This window comes from Echiichthys vipera (genome assembly GCF_963691815.1).
Source record: "Echiichthys vipera genome assembly, chromosome: 4".
NCBI classification, from domain to species: Eukaryota; Metazoa; Chordata; class Actinopteri; order Perciformes; family Trachinidae; genus Echiichthys; species Echiichthys vipera.
Window position 1 is genome coordinate 31,620,752 of NC_139829.1, and position 20,231 is coordinate 31,640,982.

General features: G+C 45.0%; 1 protein-coding gene across 1 annotated transcript in view; it reads right to left on the minus strand.

Annotated features, from left to right (window-relative positions):
• Nucleotides 1-2,813: 2,813 nt before the first annotated feature.
• The window catches only part of lhx2b (LIM homeobox 2b), a gene marked incomplete at both ends in the record, with an annotated part of 18,018 nt that continues 600 nt past the window's right edge, over nt 2,814-20,231 (minus strand). Inside the window, 4 exons of the mRNA XM_083912655.1 lie at nt 2,814-3,104; nt 8,583-8,788; nt 16,677-17,047; nt 18,857-19,059. Coding sequence (XP_083768781.1) covers nt 2,814-3,104; nt 8,583-8,788; nt 16,677-17,047; nt 18,857-19,059 — 1,071 coding nt within the window. The remainder of the gene's footprint in view (nt 3,105-8,582; nt 8,789-16,676; nt 17,048-18,856; nt 19,060-20,231) is intronic.

Sequence of the window (20,231 nt, forward strand, 5' to 3'; positions counted from 1 at the left end):
TGTGTGTGTGAGCATGCAACGACCGCAGGTCAGAATCCAATCTGGTCGCTGCAGCACTCATTTTAACAAGCCCGTGAAAAGTTGTGCGTGCACAGATCATTTCCTGTGCTGCGTTCTTCTTCACCACTGGATAAAAGTGTCGACTCTACTTCACCGTGTTGTTGTGGCGTCTGTTCAACCACACGTTACATCCCATTGAGACCTTAGTAACTTATCCGGCTGTTAAGACGTGACGTAACACCTTTCCAGGCATTTCACCAACGCAGCAGTGCCGTGTTCCCCGTTGTTCTGAGTTTTTAAAAACAACGAATTATCATTTGACCTCTTTCTTCTGGATGAAAAAGACGTCTAACTGACCAAGGAGGTGATCGTACCTGTTCACATGTTTGTCTGTTTTGTTTTAATGGAGCGTTTGGACCCGTAAATCTTATTTTGAAAGGGTGTTACGTCAGACTGAACGGCCGGATAGGCCCTACTTATGCCTGACTTTGCATCTCTTGCAGCATCAATTAGCTTTAAATGATCCAACACCATAAAATTAAATTGATAACTCAAATTGCACCTGAAGTTATTATTATACTGGGATGAGGACAGGGTGGCTGACTCTCTCTCTCTCTCTCTCCTGTGTCGTGCACTGGGAAACATGAAGCTCCTCGGGAATACTGTTGTGTAATATGTGATGTCTGTCTGTGTGTTGTGCTAAGGACACTGTGTACTGAGTATTTCTGAGAAACAACTTCTACTCACTCCGGTGGCGCGGTCATTAAAGGGATGTGAAGTGAAGCATGTTGCCGAATGGACACGCCACTCAACGCAAAACACTATAAGGCGCCATGCAAAAGATCAGAGAGATCCCTCAAAGGGAACCTGGGATTTTAACATAGCTGAAGCCTGAGTCTGCACTGTAGCAGTCAACTCAAATCAAGCTAAATAGCAAATTATTAAGACTAAATTCAACGCTGTAAGTCTACTGCCTGTTAATGACACCGGCAAATTATTTCAGATTCTAATTCTGAAATAAAAATTCAGCAAGGAGACTGTCGGAACGGGCCCCCGTGGGCAGATGGCTAGGCTAGGCTAACGCTACACACATGTTTAAGGTGGTAGGTCATGTTAGTCGTGAACTAGTGAGGTCGAGTTTTTCTTGCAAAATTTGCATGAATTTGATGACCTTCTTGGGGTCACCCTTGTTCTTTTTTAGAGTGATCCCATATTTTAGACGTCTTTCCAGACACGATAGGCTATTATTTAGTAACTGTATCACTGTGATCTGCCGTAAAGCACTGACGGTATAAGAGTGTCACAAATTCCTGTATCTGGTCCTTCAAATTAAAAGCCCTCCAGCCTTCAGTCATAGATTTTCACTTGATTTTGACAAGAAACGGCTCCAAATGTTTTCCTGCGACCAATCGACCAATTAAATTTTGGTCTGCTTATGATTTTTTTGGTCGACCAGTGCTTGGTTGACTATTTGCGGGCATCCCTAGATCATTGTCATTGATGGCCCCGCCGGCCCTTGCTGCCCTACGTACTGCAGAACAATCCATTGAGCTGTTGTAGTTCATAGCTGATTATTTTAAAAAGCAAAATGAGGATAGAGACAGGAGGTCCAGATAAAAGGTCCACTTTCATCTGGACCTCTTGTTGTCCGTAGGGAGTGACAACAAGAGGTCAAGATAAAAGTGCAAATATCAAGTCTTCAGTCACTGTCAATCTTTAGATTTCAGGGACCCCCTTGTTTCCTTTTGTTGCCTGTCAAATATCGAAGACAGGCAAAAATGGCACCTGGTCCCAGAAAATGTGAGGGTACAAGAACAAAAAGGATTTGATATTTTATGAGTCGGGGGAATGACCGGTGAGAACTGTGCGGAGGCAATTTCCCTTCAGTATTTCGAGGCAACACAGCACCGTAAAGGGTCAATTCAGTCAGGATTGCTGCAAACAACTGACAAGAATTGCGGGGAAATATATCCTGGGAAACAAACGTGTCAGCTGGGATCGGCTCCAGCACCCCCCGCAACCCCGACCCCGGGATAAGTGGTTGACGATGAATGAATGAATGAAATAATCGTGGCTTTCCCACAATCACTGATCAAAATGCGGAGGTGTATGAGGCGGATTGAAGGAGGAGGATGCTAGGAGGTAAAAACCCGACGAGGAGAATAATTAGTTCGCCATAACTCTCGTCAGACGTCACCACGAAACAGCACATTTGCAGAATGTTCATCGCTGTGCACAAACACAAAAGGGAATTAACCACAACACACACACACACGCGCGCACGCACAAGCAGGGGTCATTACCACTACGCCCACTACGCTCCCTTCAACAGCGGCGGTCGAGCTAAAATGGAAGTTAAGGCACGTGGCAGTCGGAGGATATTGTAACCTGTGTTTAATCTCAGATTTTTCAAAAGAGAATTTCTTACAATCCTTCTAACAGTGACTCTTGTACAACAACATAAATACTGTGCTGGAAAAAAATGAATGAATTAAAAATTAAGTAGTTTCTTTTTTTCCCGCAGTCTCTTTCTGTAAACATTGAAAAATGCAAATCAAGTCTCCTCAGTTCTCGACAAGACAACAACATCAAAATAACAACAACTGTTCCGTCTGTGAGGCGACGCCGCCTCGCGATGCAAGTAGTCTCTAACGGGCTCAGAGCGAAGTGAAGTCTTTCTTTTATTGTTTCCGTTACCGTCTCTTTTCTAATCCGTCTAAGGAGTCGACAGTGCTCAGTTTTAGATCCAGTGAAGGGGGGAGGTGGGAGGGGGCGGGGGGAACAGGTGAGGCTTGGCGAAGGGGCTCCATCCATCAGAAGAGGCTGGTCAGGGTGGTCTGCGACGGGCTCCGGCACTCGTGGACGTCCATGCCGCCCGGCACCGAGGTAAGCACGGAGGTGACGGTGGGCATTGTGGGGTTGGTCAAGTCTGTCAGAGTGGTGGGGGTGCTGGAGGGACTCATGGAGGCGTTGGAGATCTCCGAGGCCGGGCCTGACGGCGTCCCGCCCTGCAGCATGGAGCCGTCAGACGCTTTGTCCACCCCCGTGCTCTCCTGTCGCAGCAGGTTCCTCCTGAACTTGGCCCGGGCGTTTTGGAACCAGACCTGGAATGATAAAAAATCAGTTCTTGTTACTAGAGAGAAAGTGATCCACTGTCTACAGCAGGAGGCTGGAAGGTCATGACTTCGAGTACCTGGGCTCATGGGTCAACGCAAGATCTAAAAGTGAGGAAGGTGCTCGCATGGAGGGCCCTGAACGGGATGACCAGAACTCCAATCTCCCCCGCCAAATCAAACTCAGCTTCTTCAACACGACAGTAGAGTCCGTGCTCCTCTATGGCAGTGAACGCTGGACCCTTAAACCGACCCTAGAGAAGTCCCTGGACGGGTGCTACACCAGGATGCTGCGTGCAGTGCTTAACATCAGCAAGAATGCACATGTAACCAACATGATCCTGTATGAGGGAACACCAAGGGTGAGTGAACAAATCGCTGTGAGGAGAATGAGACTTGCCAAAGACACCCAGAACTGTCAGCCAGCAAGCTGGTGCTGTGGGAACCGACACGACACGCGGGCGCCGGTCAAGATGACGTCCCACACTAACATACGTGGACGTACTCAAGATGGATGCAGGAGCCCAGAGTACCAGCGAACTGGAAAGATGTACAGAGAATCGAAGATGAACACTGAAAACACGTTTCCATTTTGTTGAACTGACCTTTCAAACACCTCCCCGACTCCCAAATAGCACCTCCCCTCCACTTCGTTCAACCCGACCGCACCTCTTTGCATCTTTAATTTAGACAAATCTGCTATTAGATTAACGGTCTTCCTTCCACTGCCCTGATCTCCACCCATGACTGTACAGATTAAACGCTCCGTATGGAAATGTATTTTGTCACAGTATGCACAGAGAACATCACGTCTGATTTCAGTCTTATGGGTTTTAACAACATGGTTTTCAACGCAGTCCGCGCTTACAAGTGGCTGCATCACCGCACAACAACACTAATAAACACAGACATGATGCTCACTCTCTGATTCATTATCTCAAGCATGTTTCAAGTCTCTGGGCGTGCTCGTACACGTGCGCACGCTCATGCTCATACATGTGCAAACGTGCTTTACTAAAGCCCACCTCTCCCAAACGGGCCGTGGACGGCAAGCGTGCTGCTCCTAGACGCGGTACGGTTGCACTCACACTGGTCAAAGGACTTTATCTGTGAAAAGTGCTTGGGCACGGTACGGAGGCACAGTGTTAGGGCCCTTTGGCCAGTATGTTGGTGACAGACAGATGGATTATCCAATCAGAAACCAGGATTTTCACCCCTTCCCTTAAAAGATCTCCAATAAGAGTTTAGATGGATCTGCTGAGACCAGGAGAATCAGTCCATCTGGAGGAGTCAGGTTAACTTTAATATTTCCATAACTCAAATCAAAGCCAAACCAAAACTTAACCCAAACAGTAAAAGATGAGATCAGTCATATGTTTAGGTTTTGTAAAGGTTTGATGCCCCCCTGTAAATTACCGACAGGACAGTCTTAAGGGCAATGTTGTCCTTTAGTTTGAAGGACTTGAGACATTTGTTCCTGATACGATCCTTGAAACATCTGGATGTCGCAGGCCCACTCTCTCTCCACCAACCCCACACCCCCCTCCTCCCGTTTGCTAGCTAAGAGCAAACACCAGTGAGCATCTCCTCGTGTCTGTTCAGAGTCTGTTTGCAAATGCTCAGACTGGAGTCAAGGATGAAAGAACGCTTAAAAACACAACACTGGGGCGATCCTCCAAAGTGTACAGAAGTTATAAAGCCTTTGCTTTTCATGGCGAGTCGAAGCCTTTTCTTAAATGTTTGAATATGATAATTGGGAGCCTCGGCTTCCTGTTCTCAACGTTACTGTAAAAAGATAATACCGGGCCCGTCTACAGTGAGCATTTGTCTGTCTGTCTGTCTGTCTGTCTGTCTGTCTGGATGTCTGTAGTTAGGTCCAGTCATTTTAAGCCAAAGTACAGGTCAACGTTCGACAAGTCGCAACAGAAGCAACTGGTTTTGTTTCCTTAGTATTATGAATTATTATTAATAAGTGCTGATGAAAAAAAGCCCTGAAGAACAGGGTAAAGTTCCTAAAACGACCCAAATATTCCCTATGATTTAACTATTTATTATTTTTATCACTGCTATAGGAAAAAAAAATAACCTTCAGAAATCACCATGAAAGTTACTGAGCTGATTATTTACATCAAGACAAACAAAAAATGTATTACAAGTAGTTTTAAATTGTTTGTTCACATGGGCAGACAGGGCATAATCTAATTATGTTTGTTCTAATTTTCATAAATGCAACATACGATCATATTATTATAGTAGGTAGGTAGTAGGTTTACGCTCCCGTATTCCCAATAGTCCAGTAATTTTAAGCCAAAGTACGGGTCAACGTTGAACAAGTCGCAACAGAAGCAACTGATTTTGTTTCCTTAGTTTGTGCTGAGTAATGAAAAAAAGCCCAGAAGAACAGGGGAAAGTTTCTTTAAAAAGACCCAAAAATTCTCCATGATTCAGCTTTTTATTATTTTTCTCTCGTAAATAGGAAAAAAAAAATAACCTTCAGATATCACCATGAAACTTACTGAGCTGATTATTTACATCAAGACAAACAACAAATGTATTACAAGTTGTTTTAAATTGTTCTTCTGCCCTCATTTATTAACGTTCACGGGTTCATTCACACCTGAACATGAAGTCTTTTACTGTTTTATGTCGAGATTCAAACCGACGTTTTCTGCTGTTTATACCCAAAGTTTACATCTGTTGTTGTGTTTATGAACATTAGCACAAACATAATTAGATTATGCCCAGTTAACCCATGTGAACAAACTATTAAAACTACTTGTAATACATTTGTTGTGTGTCTTGACGTAAATAATCAGGTCATGGTGACATCTGAAGGTTATTTTGTTCCCTAATTGCCTGAGAAAAATAATAAATAGGTGAATCATTGGGAATATTTGGGTCTTTTCCCCTTACTCAGCACATATTGAGGAAACTAAGTTGAGTTGCTTCTGTTGCCATTTGTCCCACGTTGACCCCTAGTTGGGAGTATGTACCCCTCAACCGGTGAAGGCAGGTGGCGCTCCCCATAGAGCCCGGTGTGTCGACGTTCCTGCCACAGGAAGATTTTTGTCGCCCCTGTCTCTAACGACTCGCTGTTTGCTCATAGAAGAGTCGTTGGGTCTCTGTTAATCTAAGAACGTGGTCTAGACCTACTCTGTAGTACTCCAATCCAAAGACGTGCAGGTGTTCGGTTCATTGATGACTCTAAATCACCCGTAGGTGTGAATGGTTGTCTGTCTCTGTTCGTCTCTATGTGTCCTGTGATAGACTGGCGTCCTGTCCAGGGTGGACCCCGCCTCACGCCCGATGTCAGCTGGGATGGGCTCCAGCCCCCCCGCGACCCCGACAGGGACAAGAGGTTTTTACACTTAGGGCGCACTCACACTGTCCTTCTGTACTGGGCCAAAACCGTTTTTTCAGCTAAAGCCTAGTTCGTTTAAGCAGTGTGAGTGCACCCGTTCCGCGCATAACTGCAGACAGCGGGCCGTCCACAGCTCGAAAGAGGTGGGCTTTTGTAGAGCCGTTTGCACATGTACGAGCACGAGCGTGCGCAAGTGTACGAGCACGAGCCCTACGGCGGTAGCGGTATGTGCGCCTGTTCGGACATGTAAATAGAAGGAGGGACCATGCGCGGACATTTAAAACAATGGCGGTGAAAGGTTCACGTTGGTGTGATGCGGAGGTGGAGTGTTTACTGCAGATTTGGTCGATGAAAAGATTCAAAAACAGTCGACAAGACGCACAAAAACTCAGAGGTCTACGGAAAGATCTGGAAACAAAGCCACGCATCGCCATGACGTCATCAATGCGTGTGACGCGTTACGGCGTGATGACGTATAGCAGGGATGTCAAAGTCAAACACATCAGAGGGCCAAAAAAACAAATCTGCTACAAGCCGAGGGCCGGACTGGTTCAATGTTTATTAAAACATATTAAAATGATGCATATAACCTGTTGAACCAAGACCTAACACAGTGCACCGTATTTTATTTAATAATGAAATGAATAATCACATATTTTTGTACGGCTCTGTCAGTGATTTCAAGTGAAAGTTGACATCTGCTCTGAATGCTGATGAATAATGAACTTGCGGTGCTGCAGTGAGTTCGCGGGCTACCGTTGCATTGTGGGTAATGTAGTTTTGGTGCGTGAAAAACACCAGCAGGCGGCTGTGGCGTGTGGGCCGGTTCTAATACTAATCAAATATCATCCCGGGGGCCAAGATCATTCATTCCCGGGCCAGATCTGGCCCCCGGGCCTTGACTTTGACACCCATGACGTATAGGCAGCAAGAAGCATTTGAGCGAGGCCCAGGTAGTGTGAGTACAAACGGGGCTGGGGCGCGGGGGGAGAGGGAGGGGGAGCAAGTACCCTAAAGCCCGAGTCGCGGTGCGGAAGGACAGTGTGAGTGCGCCCTTAATCTTCGCTCTCTTTCTCAATCACATGGCGTCTGTGAGTCCGCGGTGAGTGTGCGCTGAGCCGAGCGTTGGAGCGCGTCAGTGTTGGAGCCGTGACGGAGCCCTGGGACACGGGCTGAGGGAGAAGCGCTTTAGCTGAAATAACCAGGCACCAAAACTCTGACGCTTCAAAGCAAAACGACTGCTTTGTTTTCTGCGAGCGTTAATTAAAGCAGCGGGGGAAAAAATGGATTCAGAAACCTTTTTGTCTTGTTTCTCTTCTTCTCCGTCCCCCAGATAATTTGCTGTCGTCTTGTGTGGAAATCAAACACTCACTGTTGTGCTTCCGCGTTCTTTGCGTGCACCCCCCCCGTCCTCACCGTAACATCACATCATCCAGTGAAATACATTACAATTGGGTTTGTTTCATGGCTTTCTTTTCATTTACAGGTCATTTTGAGTTGGTTTCTCCTTGAAAAGACTTCTTATTTATTGTTCATTCATTCATTCATCTTCAACCACTTGTCCCTGTTGAAGCCGATCCCAGCCCCCCGGTCCACCCTGGACAGGACGCCAGTCTATCACAGGACACATAGAGACGAACAGAGACAGACAACCATTCACACCTACGGGTGATTTAGAGTCATCAATGAACCGAACACCTGCACGTCTTTGGACTGTGGGAGGAAACCGGAGAACCCGGAGAAAACCCACACAGACACGGGGACAACATGCAAACTCCACACAGAAGGGCCCCAGCCGGGATGCGAACCTGGAACCTTCTCGCTGTGAGGCGACAGTGCTAACCACTGAACCACCGTGTCTTATTTAAATGGGAATGTGAGGAAACAACATGCATTTCTGATTTTGCTCCGTGTGTTTGCAGCTTTCCAAGAATTTCACCAGTATGAAAAACAGCACTGAAGCATCTGATTCGGCTTCTTCCAGTAAAAACCTCCCTGCGTTCATTTCGCAGCTGATTGGAAACAAATTCAACCGGCGTTTGTCTCCCTGTGTTGTGAGTAAAAGAGGCCACGGGGCTCATGTGAAGTGAAAACGCCGCTCTGTTTACCTGTAAGACCCGTTTAGTGAGGCCGGTCTTCTGGGCGAGCTGCTTGAGGTCCTTGGCGTCTGGGTTGTGGTTGATGGCGAAGTAGGACTTCATGGTCCTCAGCTGGTGGTGCTTGAAGGACGTCCGCATGCGCTTGGTCTTCTGACTGGAGCTGTATTGGGAGTCCCGGTCCATGGACTCGCCGTCGTTCTCGTTGCAGCTCAGCGCTGCGGGGTCGACAGGAAAGAGGAAAGAGGAAAGAGGAGAAGAGCTGGTTAGATAAAGGAATGCTGATCCGATCACGAGTCAGCGTCACTTACATGTGTTTAGTCCTGCACTTCTGATCTGTTCGCTGAACGCCGTACGGTTTTTCTGAACCCGTTTTTAGGCCCCAAACTTCTCATGACCCCAGAAATCAAAGAGCAGAGATACGGTACAGCTCTGAATAAAGTGTGTAGACATTATATTCTGCATTTTACACCTAGTGAGTGTACTTATTGTTAATATCCCCCCCCACACACACACACACACACTCCAAAACCATCAAGTGACCCCACGTGACCCTGAAGCTGCTCGACAAATACGTGCACGAGCAGGAGAGGAGGTCGAAAATCCAATATGAAAGAAAAAAGGAAGGAACAAAAGAAAGAAATAAAAAAAGAGTCTGAAGGGACTTTTGTTGCACTTGTGTTTTTGAATTTCATTGTTTCGTTTTTAAGGGTTGAAAAGTGCTTGAATTTTGACTAAAGTGCTTAAAATTGGAGCTGAATTTCTTTCACAACAAAAATCTGTTGAATTGTGACAGCAGAAGGATCAGAAATGCAGTTTTTAACACAATTGCACTTGTTTTTTAGCATAATTCAATCGCAACGGGCTTTAAAAATGCTTGAATTTTGGATAAAGTGCTTAAAAATGGAGCTGAATTTCTTTCACAATGAAAATCTGTTGAATAGAAATTGAATTTCTCGTCCTTCTGCTGTTACTAAACACAATTGCAGTTGTTGTTTTTAGCATAATTTCATCTCAACGTGATAAAAAAACCAAACTAATCATTTTAAATATGTTTGTATTTGTAGAAATATGTAATTTAACCTGCAGCTGTGAGGCGCCGGACAAGCAGACGGACCTTAAAGTGCTTTAAAAGTGCTTGAATTTTGACTAAAGTGCTTAAAATTGGAGCTGAATTTCTTTCACAACACAAAAATCTGTTGAATTGTGACAGCAGAGGGATCAGAAATGTAATTTCTACACACAATAGCACTTGTTTTATAGCATTATTCAATCTCAACGTGATAAAAACCAAACTAATCATTTAAATATGTTTGTATTTGTAGAATTATGTAATTTACCCTGCAGCTGTGAGGCAACGGAAAAAAGCAAACAGACCTTAAAAGTGCTTTAAAAGTGCTTCAATTTTGGCTAAAGTGCTTATAAATGCTTGAAAATGCTTCTGCATTTCTTTCACAACACAAAAATCTATTGAATTATAACACCAGAAGGATCAGAAATGCAATTTCTAGACACAATTGCACTTGTTTTATAGCATAATTTCATCTTAAAGTGATAAAAAACTACACTAATCAATTTCAGTTCGTTTGCATTTGTAGAAATATGTAATTGACCCTGCAGCTGTGAGGCGCCGGGAAAGCAAACGGACCTTTAAGTGCTTTAAAAGTGCTTGAATTTTCAATAAAATGCTTAAAAATGCTTCTGCATTTCTTTCACAACACAAAAATCTATTGAATTCTAACACCAGAGGGATCAAAAATGCAAATTTTAAACACAATAGCACTTGTTTTTTTATGCACAAGTCCATCTCAACGTGATAAAAACCAAACTAATAATTTTAAATATGTTTGTATTTGTAGAAATATGTAATTTACCCTGCAGCTGTGAGGCGCCGGACAAGCAAACGGACCTTAAAAGTGTTTTTGTAATGTTCACACGTCGAGACACAGAACCTCCCGTTTTACTCGACTGTGACAAATAAAAGGAATTTATCTGCAACACTAAACAACATATTTCCAGAGTTTTCCGTCAGCGTGGGAGAGAAGCGAGTAAGGAAGTCGCCTGTTGTCATAAACGAAGGGAAACGGACGCTGTAATTATTCCTCATTGAGTGAGAAGCACCTGTAAAAGGACCACTGCCGCCCCTGTGGTTGTGATTTAGGGTGTTTGATACAGGTGTTGGTGTCTCCACATCGTCTAAATTAATTTCCAATCATCGTGACAACATCGATCATGTCCCGTGCTGCTTTGGAAACACAGGAAGTGTCAGACAGAGCGTTTATGAATCTCCCATAATTAATTTAAATCTATAAAATCAATGTGATCCAGGTTTTTACGCTGTTCCCTGCAGCTGCAGATCGTCCTCCTGTCTGCACCTCCTCCGCCTGTCTGTCCGTCTACATGTCTTTCTATCCTGGGAGGAGGCTGGCTTCAGCACACACACACACACACACCACAACAACCACAACAACAACACACATGTATGTTTCCCAGCCTGCAAATATTCTTGGCGTAATCCAAAGTGTTGCTGCACGCGTAACAGTTCGTGTTCAATATCAGAACGCATGAATACGAAGTGAGTGAAAAGCACCAGAATAACACTTCACTTAATGAGCCCACACACACCAGGCAGAACAAATGCTGCTGCCCGGCCCGAGCATATGCTGCAGCCTTTTCATAAAAAAAGAGCGCCTGTGTGTCGCTCGTGCTCGTACATGACGTCGTATCCGCGGCGTGGGAGCCTGTGGGAGCTGCGTGTCTCCGCATGTTCTCCTGTGGTGGCTCAGGTGAAGCAGGGGTGCTGTTTGCGCGTGGGGACAGGAGAGGGCGCACTGCCTCTTCACTGCCCTCCTGATCTTGTTTCCAAATGCTTCTTTATTATATTTACGTGTGTGTGTGTGTGTGTGTGTGTGTGTGTGTGTGTGTGTGTGTGTCTTCTTTATTATATTTACTAAAAACACAAAATGATACGGAAGCTGCCTTCGTTTCTGCTCCTGAGGAAGAATCTCTCGCTCTCACTCTTACTCTGAAATAAGGCGTCTTTTCTTTTACCCTCCTGATGAAATGTTGCGTATTTCTAATTTCAGGAGGTGTGTTTTGTAAAAAGCAAAGACTTAATGAGTGATTTCACTTGTTTCTGGAGCAGCTTCACTTGTAATGCGATCACGGATGAGTGAACAACGTCGTCAGCATCTGTTAACCCTCCTGTTGCCCTCAAATTTGACTAACACCATTTATTCTAAGGCTCAATTTGACCGCAGCAGTTTAAACATCTCAAAAATGATCAGAATGAATTTGTGGCTCAAACCTGCAACAGAGAGTTTACAGGAGCGGTCAGGGACGAGGTGAGCAGGGGTGCAGATAGGATGTCAGGATGTGGGGGGGCACCAAAGGCACCAAAGTGACCCCCCCCCCCGTATGCAGCTCATACCCTGCCACCATAAATCCCAACGTGGTAGATTTCCATCATATCAGTCAGAAAGTGCTGCACATGGAGTCATTTACTGCGCTTCCAGTGTTTAAACACCAACATCTGAACTGTTTTATTAGTAAATCTGAATTTTAAGGCTCTTTAAGGGTCTCATGTAACGTTTACTGACCCCCGGTTCTTCCCACCATCGTCCTTCTCTCCAGTGTAAGGGACTACTTTATGCACGAATCGTTCAGGTGGATGGATATCAGAATATGAAGCTCGAGTATTTATTTAACAGAATGAAAAATATCACTGATGTTAAACTGCATGGAGGGATTTCTGTGTGTGTGTTTTAAAGTAAGTCTGTTATTTTAAGTGCTATTTTGTGTTATTTGTAACATCTGGAATGAAAGTAACGTCCGTTATCAAGGACAGCAGCATGAATTTGACCTCATATGATATTTGAATTGTAAAATAAACAATAATAATAATGATTAAATCATCCAGATGATCAAACTGACCCAAAGGAACACCGATACCACAAGTACATGTACGATAAGAACAATAAAAAATATATATAATCATGACAATTTTAGGTTTTTTATGAGTCGTCCCCATAAAATGAGGAAAAGTCACAAATATAAAGCAAAAAAACACAAAAAGACGTCGTTATTTAGAGATGTTAAACATTAAATGGGGTCAAACTGACCCTTAGGAGAACAGGAGGGTTAAAATAACAGGAAGTTTCCTCTTCATATTAGAAACTAGTGGGAATGCTTCACTTCTCTTGTTGCAGTTTATTTAAACTTAACCGCTTATAACAAACTTCCTCTTCACGTGCACGATTTCTGATCCAGGACCTGTTTCAGGAAAGGGAAAGTACCGATCTGCGAGAGGGCGAGACGTGAGAGGGCGAGACATGAGTGGGCGAGGCGTGAGAGGGTGAGGCGTGAGTGGGCGAGACGTGAGAGGGCGAGACATGAGTGGGCGAGACGTGAGAGGGCGAGACATGAGTGGGCGAGACGTGAGAGGGCGAGACGTGAGAGGGCGAGACGTGAGAGGGCGAGAGGGTGAGACTTGAGAGGGCGAGACGTGAGAGGGCGAGACGTGAGAGGGCGAGAGGGCAAGACGTGAGAGGGCGAGTGGTGAGAGGGTGAGACGTGAAAGGGCGAGTGGTGAGAGGGTGAGAGGGCGAGTGGTGAGAGGGTGAGACGTGAAAGGGCGAGAGGGCAAGACGTGAGAGGGCGAGTGGTGAGAGGGTGAGACGTGAAAGGGCGAGTGGTGAGAGGGTGAGAGGGCGAGACGTAAGAGGGCGAGACAAATGCAAACATGTGTTTCTGCGGGCGGCAGGAGCTCAGTCCATAGGTGACTTGGCTGGGAACCGGAAGGTTGCCGGTTCGAGTCCCTGTGTGGACCATGAATGGAGCGTGGACTGGTGGCTGGAGAGGTGCCAGTTCATTTGCTGGGCACTGCCGAGGTGCTGTTGAGCTCGGGGCGCCGGTCACTGGCAGCTCCCTCGCTCTAACATCTCTCCTTAATTGCATGTATAGGTCCTGTGTGTGTGCATGTGTGTGTGTGTCTGTGTGTGTGTGTGTGTGTATTTCAGGCCTGTGTGTGCGTGTGTGTGTGTGTGTGTGTGTTTCGGGCCTGTGTGTGTGTGTGTGTGTGTGCATATGTGTGTATTTCGGGCCTGTGTGTGCGTGTGTGTGTGTGTGTGTGTGTGTGTGTGTAACATGTATAATAATAATAATTAAATTTCCCCGTTGCGGGATAAATAAAGTTCTTCTTCTCCTGTTGTTGTTGGAGTGAACGTTTGGAACGATTTAGATGTAAACGACATTTTAAAACATGAATTTACTTTAAAACATCGTTCAAACGCGTGTTGATTGTGTTTCGCTGACAGCAGCAATAAACTAATTATCAGACATTTCCTTTCTGACCCGAGTGAAGCAGCAGCTGCCTGAGTTATGACGTGACGTGGCGTTATGAGCTTTAGCTTCTGCCTGTTCCCTTTTTTCACACCTGATACATTTATTTTGTGTGTTTGTCTGAAAACGAACTGAACTGAACTAAAGTTAAAGCGTTGCAGCCGGATCGTCCCGCCGTAGGAAGGTCCTTGTGTTCCCTGCTCTGCTCCCTGTTCCAGTAAGTAACTCATCACATCACATTGATCTCTCTCTCTCTCTCTCTCTCTCTCTCTCTCTCTCTCTCTCTCTCTCTCTCTCTCTCTCTTCTCTCTCTTCTCTCTCTCTCTCTCTCTCTCTCTCTCTCTCTCTCCTCTCTCTCTCTCTCTCTCTCTCTCTCTCTCTCTCTCTCTCTCTCTCTCTCCTCTCTCTCTCTCTCTCTCTCTCTCTCTCTCTCTCTCTCTCTCTCTCTCTCTCTCTCTCTCTCTCTCTCTCTCTCTCCGCCAGCTTTGACCCGGTCCCAAAGCACAAAAAGGGCCCCAGTAGTGTGTGTGTGTGTGTGCAGAGGGAGGAGGAGGCGGTGTGTGTGTGTGTGTGTGTGTGTGTGTGTGTGTGTTAGGGTCTGTGGATGTCTATGGAGTCGGACAAGTGGAAAAGGCCGAACGCAAAAAGCCAGACATCAAAAAAACAACTTTTCAGAGCACGTCGACGAACCAGCGACGGGGAGAAGTGGTTCGGTTTAAACATCGTTACGTGGGAACGCCTTGACCGCACGCGTGTTGTGCTTGGTTTTGCTTTTACATGTAATTGTTTGGCTGCAGCTGATGTGAAAAGTAACACACACACACACACACACACACACACACACACACACACACACACACACACACACACACACACACACACACACACACACACACAGCCACACACACACATCTATCCATCTATATCTCTATACAGGAAACACTGGAGCATCAAACTGTCCATAAATGCAGCTCTGGCCTGATGTGATCACACTGTTCCCTCCCCGTTAACACTGTTCCACTTCCCTTCCCTGACCACAGACAGCTGCTCTCTCTCCTGCCCGGCCTCATTCCCGGCCTGCATGCGTTCCTCTTTGTGCATCACTTTGTTATTCAGGCTTATTCGCGCACTTTGTTTGGCCCTCGACGCGGACACGCCGCCGTTTGGGAAGGAAACGCGTCCGTTCGATGGAGACGACGCAGCCTGTGCGATGACGTGGAGGACGCAGGTGACACAGAGCCAGCAGAAGTCGTGACCACTTTGTGGACGCAACAGAAAGTTTACAGGGGCGTTCAGGGACGAGGTGAGCAGGGGTGCAGATAGGATGTCAGGATGTGGGGTGGGGGGCACCAGAGTGATCCCCCCCCCACCCGTATGCAGCTCATACCATGTCACCATAAATCAAAACATGGTAGATTTTCATCATATCAGTCAGAAAGTGCTGCACATGGAGTCATTTACTGCGCTTCCAGTGTTTAAACACCAACATCTGAACTGTTTTAATAGTAAATCTGAATTTTCAGGCTCTTTAAGGGTCTCATGTAACGTTTACTGACCCCCGGTTCTTCCCGCCATCGTCCTTCTCTCCAGTGTAAGGGACTACTTTATGCAGGATGCGTTCATGTGGATGGATATCAGAATATGAAGCTGTAAAGCATGGGTGTCAAAGTCAAGGCCCGCGGGCCAAATCCGGCCTGTGAATGAATTCTCTCGGCCCCTCGGGATGATATTCGATTAGTATTAGAACCGCCCCGCACGCCACAGCCGCCTGCTGGTGTTAAACTACATTACCCACAATGCAACGGTTTCCTTGGAATAACTAAAGTCCTACAAAAATATTGGATTATTCATTTAATCATTAAATAAAATACTGTGCACTGTGTTAGGTCTTGGTTCAATAAGTTATATGCATCATTTTAATGTGTTTTAATAAACATTGAACCCGTCCGGCCCTCGGCTTGTAGCAAATTTGTTTTTTTGGCCCTCTGATGTGTTTGACTTTGACGTCCCTGCTCTAAAGTCACTGATGGTGTTTTAAAATAACAGTTATTCTGGTAAAAAACACAATTAACTAAATAAATTAAACACAAACTGACCTGACAAAATGAGCTGTTGCACCATTTAAAACATTGTTTTTTAGATTTGAATTTAAAATGTGAAGAATGTGAAAATACATTTAATTTAAGGTGTTTTTATTGGGGGGGGGGGGGGGGTAATTCATGCCCCCCCCCTCCCTGGATCTGCACCCATGAATGTGAGCAATGTAAATGTAATGTTTGGCACGCCGCGTGTCTTTAATGTGTTAAACATCCCGGTGGCGTGTGTGAACGCGGGCCTGCCGTCACTGTGGTGCGGTTCTGACGGAGTCACTAAAAAACTCCCCACAGAAATATGACGGCATGTGAAACCGCGAAAAGTGCGTGATGCGGTCATTACAGTACCGGGGAGGGCGCAGGGACACTGTTCGAGCCCCATACAGGAATGTTCTTTCAATAATGAAGCCTGTCGGTCTCAATCAGCTCGTGCTCACGCTGCGCGGCTGTTCATTGCAACAGTGGAGCGTTTACTTTACAATAGGGAGAGACTTTTATTTTAGTTTCAGGGTTTTAATTTCGATTTTTCTGCGTTTTAGAGCCAAAATAATTATATTTTAAAGGTAAAACCCAACGGAAAATGCATGATTTGTGGTTTAAATTGTGTAAAAGCTCCACGTTGACTCTGTCCACACCTTTGTTTTGAAACGTCTTTATAAATGTCCTTTCTTACCTGCGTTGTAAGCAGCCAGCTCGGCCCCCGGCCCGGGGCTTTTCCTCTTCCTGGGCCGGCCTTTCTGCACTGTCCCCACGCCGTTGAAGTAGGATAGTCCGAGCGTGTTGGCCGGGCCTAGGCCTTTGTGCGGGACAACGTCCGCGTGGTTAAAATGTGTCTGATATTCTCCCTGGATGAGAGTCTCAAAGTGCAGCCGACAGTACACCAGACTGTCCTTCATGCCAAAGTGGTCCCCGGTGGTGAGCATCTTACTGCAAGTGGTGCACGTGAAGCAGTTGAGGTGGTAGACCAGGTCCCGGGCCCGCATCACCATCTCCGAGGCTGAGATCCCGAGGTGGCACCGAGCGCATCTCTGCACCGAAAATCTTCTGCGGACAACACAGAAATCTCATCAGCGGCTGGACACGGAGCCGCGCGGGCCTGATGCCCGTGTTCAAGTGTGGGGCTAATGCATGCATCACAACTTTTATGCACTCGAACACAACTTTTACGCACTCAAACACAACTTTTACGCACTCAAACGCAACTTTTACGCACTCGAACACAACTTTTACGCACTCGAACACAACTTTTACGCACTCGAACACAACTTTTACGCACTCGAACACAACGTTTACGCACTCGAACACAACTCTTATGCACTCAAACATAACTTTTAGCAGTGCACTGAGTTTCCCTGCGCACTGGTGAGGCGCTTCACATGAAACCTTTAAGTCCGACACCTGCATCACTTTGGAAATACTAACATGAAATTCAATATTTTGGCGTTTTTTTTAAGGTTCTAAACAAAACCTGGCGTTTCTAAACGAAGGATATGTTTCCCCGAAGCTCCCTGTCAGTGACTGGTGGTGTGTGTGTGTGTGTGTGTGGGGGGGGGGGGGGGTGCAAGACCTAAAATAAGCTATTTTATTCTCTTGGTTTCAGTGGAGATTGTTGGCACCACATCCTCTTCTCCTCCTCGTAAACCGGGTCCTACAGTGGGGGCTCAATGGATTCTAATCTGAAGCAGGGAACAGCTGATCTGATATCAGGATCTAATTTAACTGAACTGTTATATATTTATAATATATATATATTAGTAAATCAGAATTGTTTAAACAGCACATCACTGTTTACTTAACTGTTTTATTAGTAAATCTGAATTTTAAGGCTCTTTAAGGGTTTCATGTAACGTTTACTGACCCCCGGTTCTTCCCACCATCGTCCTTCTCTCCAGTGTAAGGGACTACTTTATGCAGGATTCACTCATGTGGATGGATATCAGAATATGAAGCTGTAAAGTAACTGATGATGTTTTAAAATCACCAGTTATTCAGTTTTTAACAGCTCTAAAAAAACACAATAAACTAAATAAATCAAACACAAACTGAGCCAACAAAATGATTCTTCCACCATTTAAAACTTTGCTTTTTTAGATTTGAATTTAAAATGTGAAGAGGCTGAAAATACATTTAATTAAAGGTGTTTTTATTTATTTTTTTGTTATGGGGGGGGGGGGGGGGGGGCAATTAATGTTTTTCAGGAATTGTGTGTGTGTGTGTGTGTGTGTGTGTGTGTGTGTGTGTGTGTGTGTGTGTGCCCCCGGGATCTGCACCCAACTACAGTGAATTACGGCCCTAACACGGTGCACGCGTCAGCTGAGCTGCAGAAACGTCACAGTCCGTTTTTACAAACACGTCATCAGGACAAAAACAAAAGCTGTGAGGCAGTAAAAATAAATATATATGAAATGTGATTTTTTGCACGTCTAATATTAAATTTTCAGAACGATGCATTGACACAATTTCGTAGTAACGTGTTTTTAAAATATTTAGAATATTCGCTGGTGTGTGGCGTCACTTAACCGTCACAAACAGGATTTTCTGCCTGAAAAATGCAGCAAATACGACAAATAAATGCTAAAAAAATGCCTTTAAAGTTTGTTTTACTGTCCCTTAAAATGCATATTTGGCACATTGATGCTGGATTATGGTTTAATACTTTAATATTTAATCATTTTGATCCAAATCGACACTAAACTCCAGACTTTCAGGCCCAAATTTGTGCAAAAATCAGGTCATAGTGATGTCGCAGTTGCTGCACAAGCCTCAGTTCCCGTATTTTTGAACCCGCTTCGCTCTCAGTGTGAACCCGGAGACGCTGCGGTGTGCAGCCGCAGGCCCCGCGCGCCCTCCTACCTGTAGTAGTCCTCCTTGCAGTAGATGCTGCCGTCCTTGCTGAAGCAGGTGAGCTCGGACTCCAGGTTGAGTTTGCACTCGCAGCACTTGAGGCAGCGCATGTGCCACTGTTTGTCCACCGCCAGCAGGTAGTACCGGTCCGCGATCTTCCTGCCGCAGCCCGCGCACAGGGCCACGCGCTCGCCGGTCATACACGGCAGGGACTGCGGAGAGGCACGAGGACAACAGCGTCAGGACACCATCGTGGAAGAAACACAGGTGAAAACGGGGGTTTAAGGCGCCCTGGACTCACTCTAACACCAGAATAAAGGAGTGTGTGTGAGTGTGAACCCCCCAGGACGGTGTGCAGGGCGGACCACTGAGTGCACCCACACATGGGAGGAATTTAGGAACATAATAAGACTTTAAATAAGTATTTTTCCATCATATAAACATTAATAATACACTGATATTCAAATGCAATCCAGTGAGAAGGGGATCATGTAAATTATTCTCTATGTGAGGAATAAAAAACATCAGGAATAGTTTGTAAATTTGCAGGTTTCAGGATAAAAAATCAGCCAAATGTATTAAAATAAATCACTCTGCTACAAGCTGCAATAACACAATATTAATATATAATATTTACGTTAAGCAGATTAAACATAAACACAATTTAAATGCATTAAACACAGCGTTAATAACAGGAGCACGCGGTGTGTGTGTGTGTGTGTGTGTGTGTGTGTGTGAGATATTATTCACTGTTCATTTCTCCTGAAACTGTCATTTAAAGGTGAAATAACGCGCGCGGGTTCACGGTGCAGCCCCGTGAGCAAATGTTATTTTCAAGAGGCCTTAAAAAAAATATACACACACACACACGTGCACGCGTACACACACGCGCGTGCCCTCCATAAATAATTTTGCAAACGAAGACGGGATTAAAAATAAGCGCGTCCCCGTCACAGCTTCTTTATATTTTAGTTCATTTCTTGATGAATTATGAGAGAAGTTTGTTATTATGAGTGAAGGCTCGTTGATGTGGAACATGTGTTTGTTACACATGTGAAATAAAAACACACTCTCACGCGGCTCGTGCTTTTATTCTAATGAGAATAAAACCTTTAAACCGGGCGCTGCTGTTTAATATTTGTGTATTTTAATTTATTTTAGTGTGTGAACCAATGAAAATGTCACATCTCCAGGTTTAAACACAAGGAAATATGGATTTAAGTTTATAAATAATAATAAAATATATATGTTAATCAAAAACAAGCCTGGTGACACGTGAGGAATATTAGTCTTTATGTTTGACACAAGTCACTGAAATGGTTTTAATAGTTTTTTATTCTGAATATTAAAAATTAATGTTGGATGTTTCAACGCTGTCGATTAC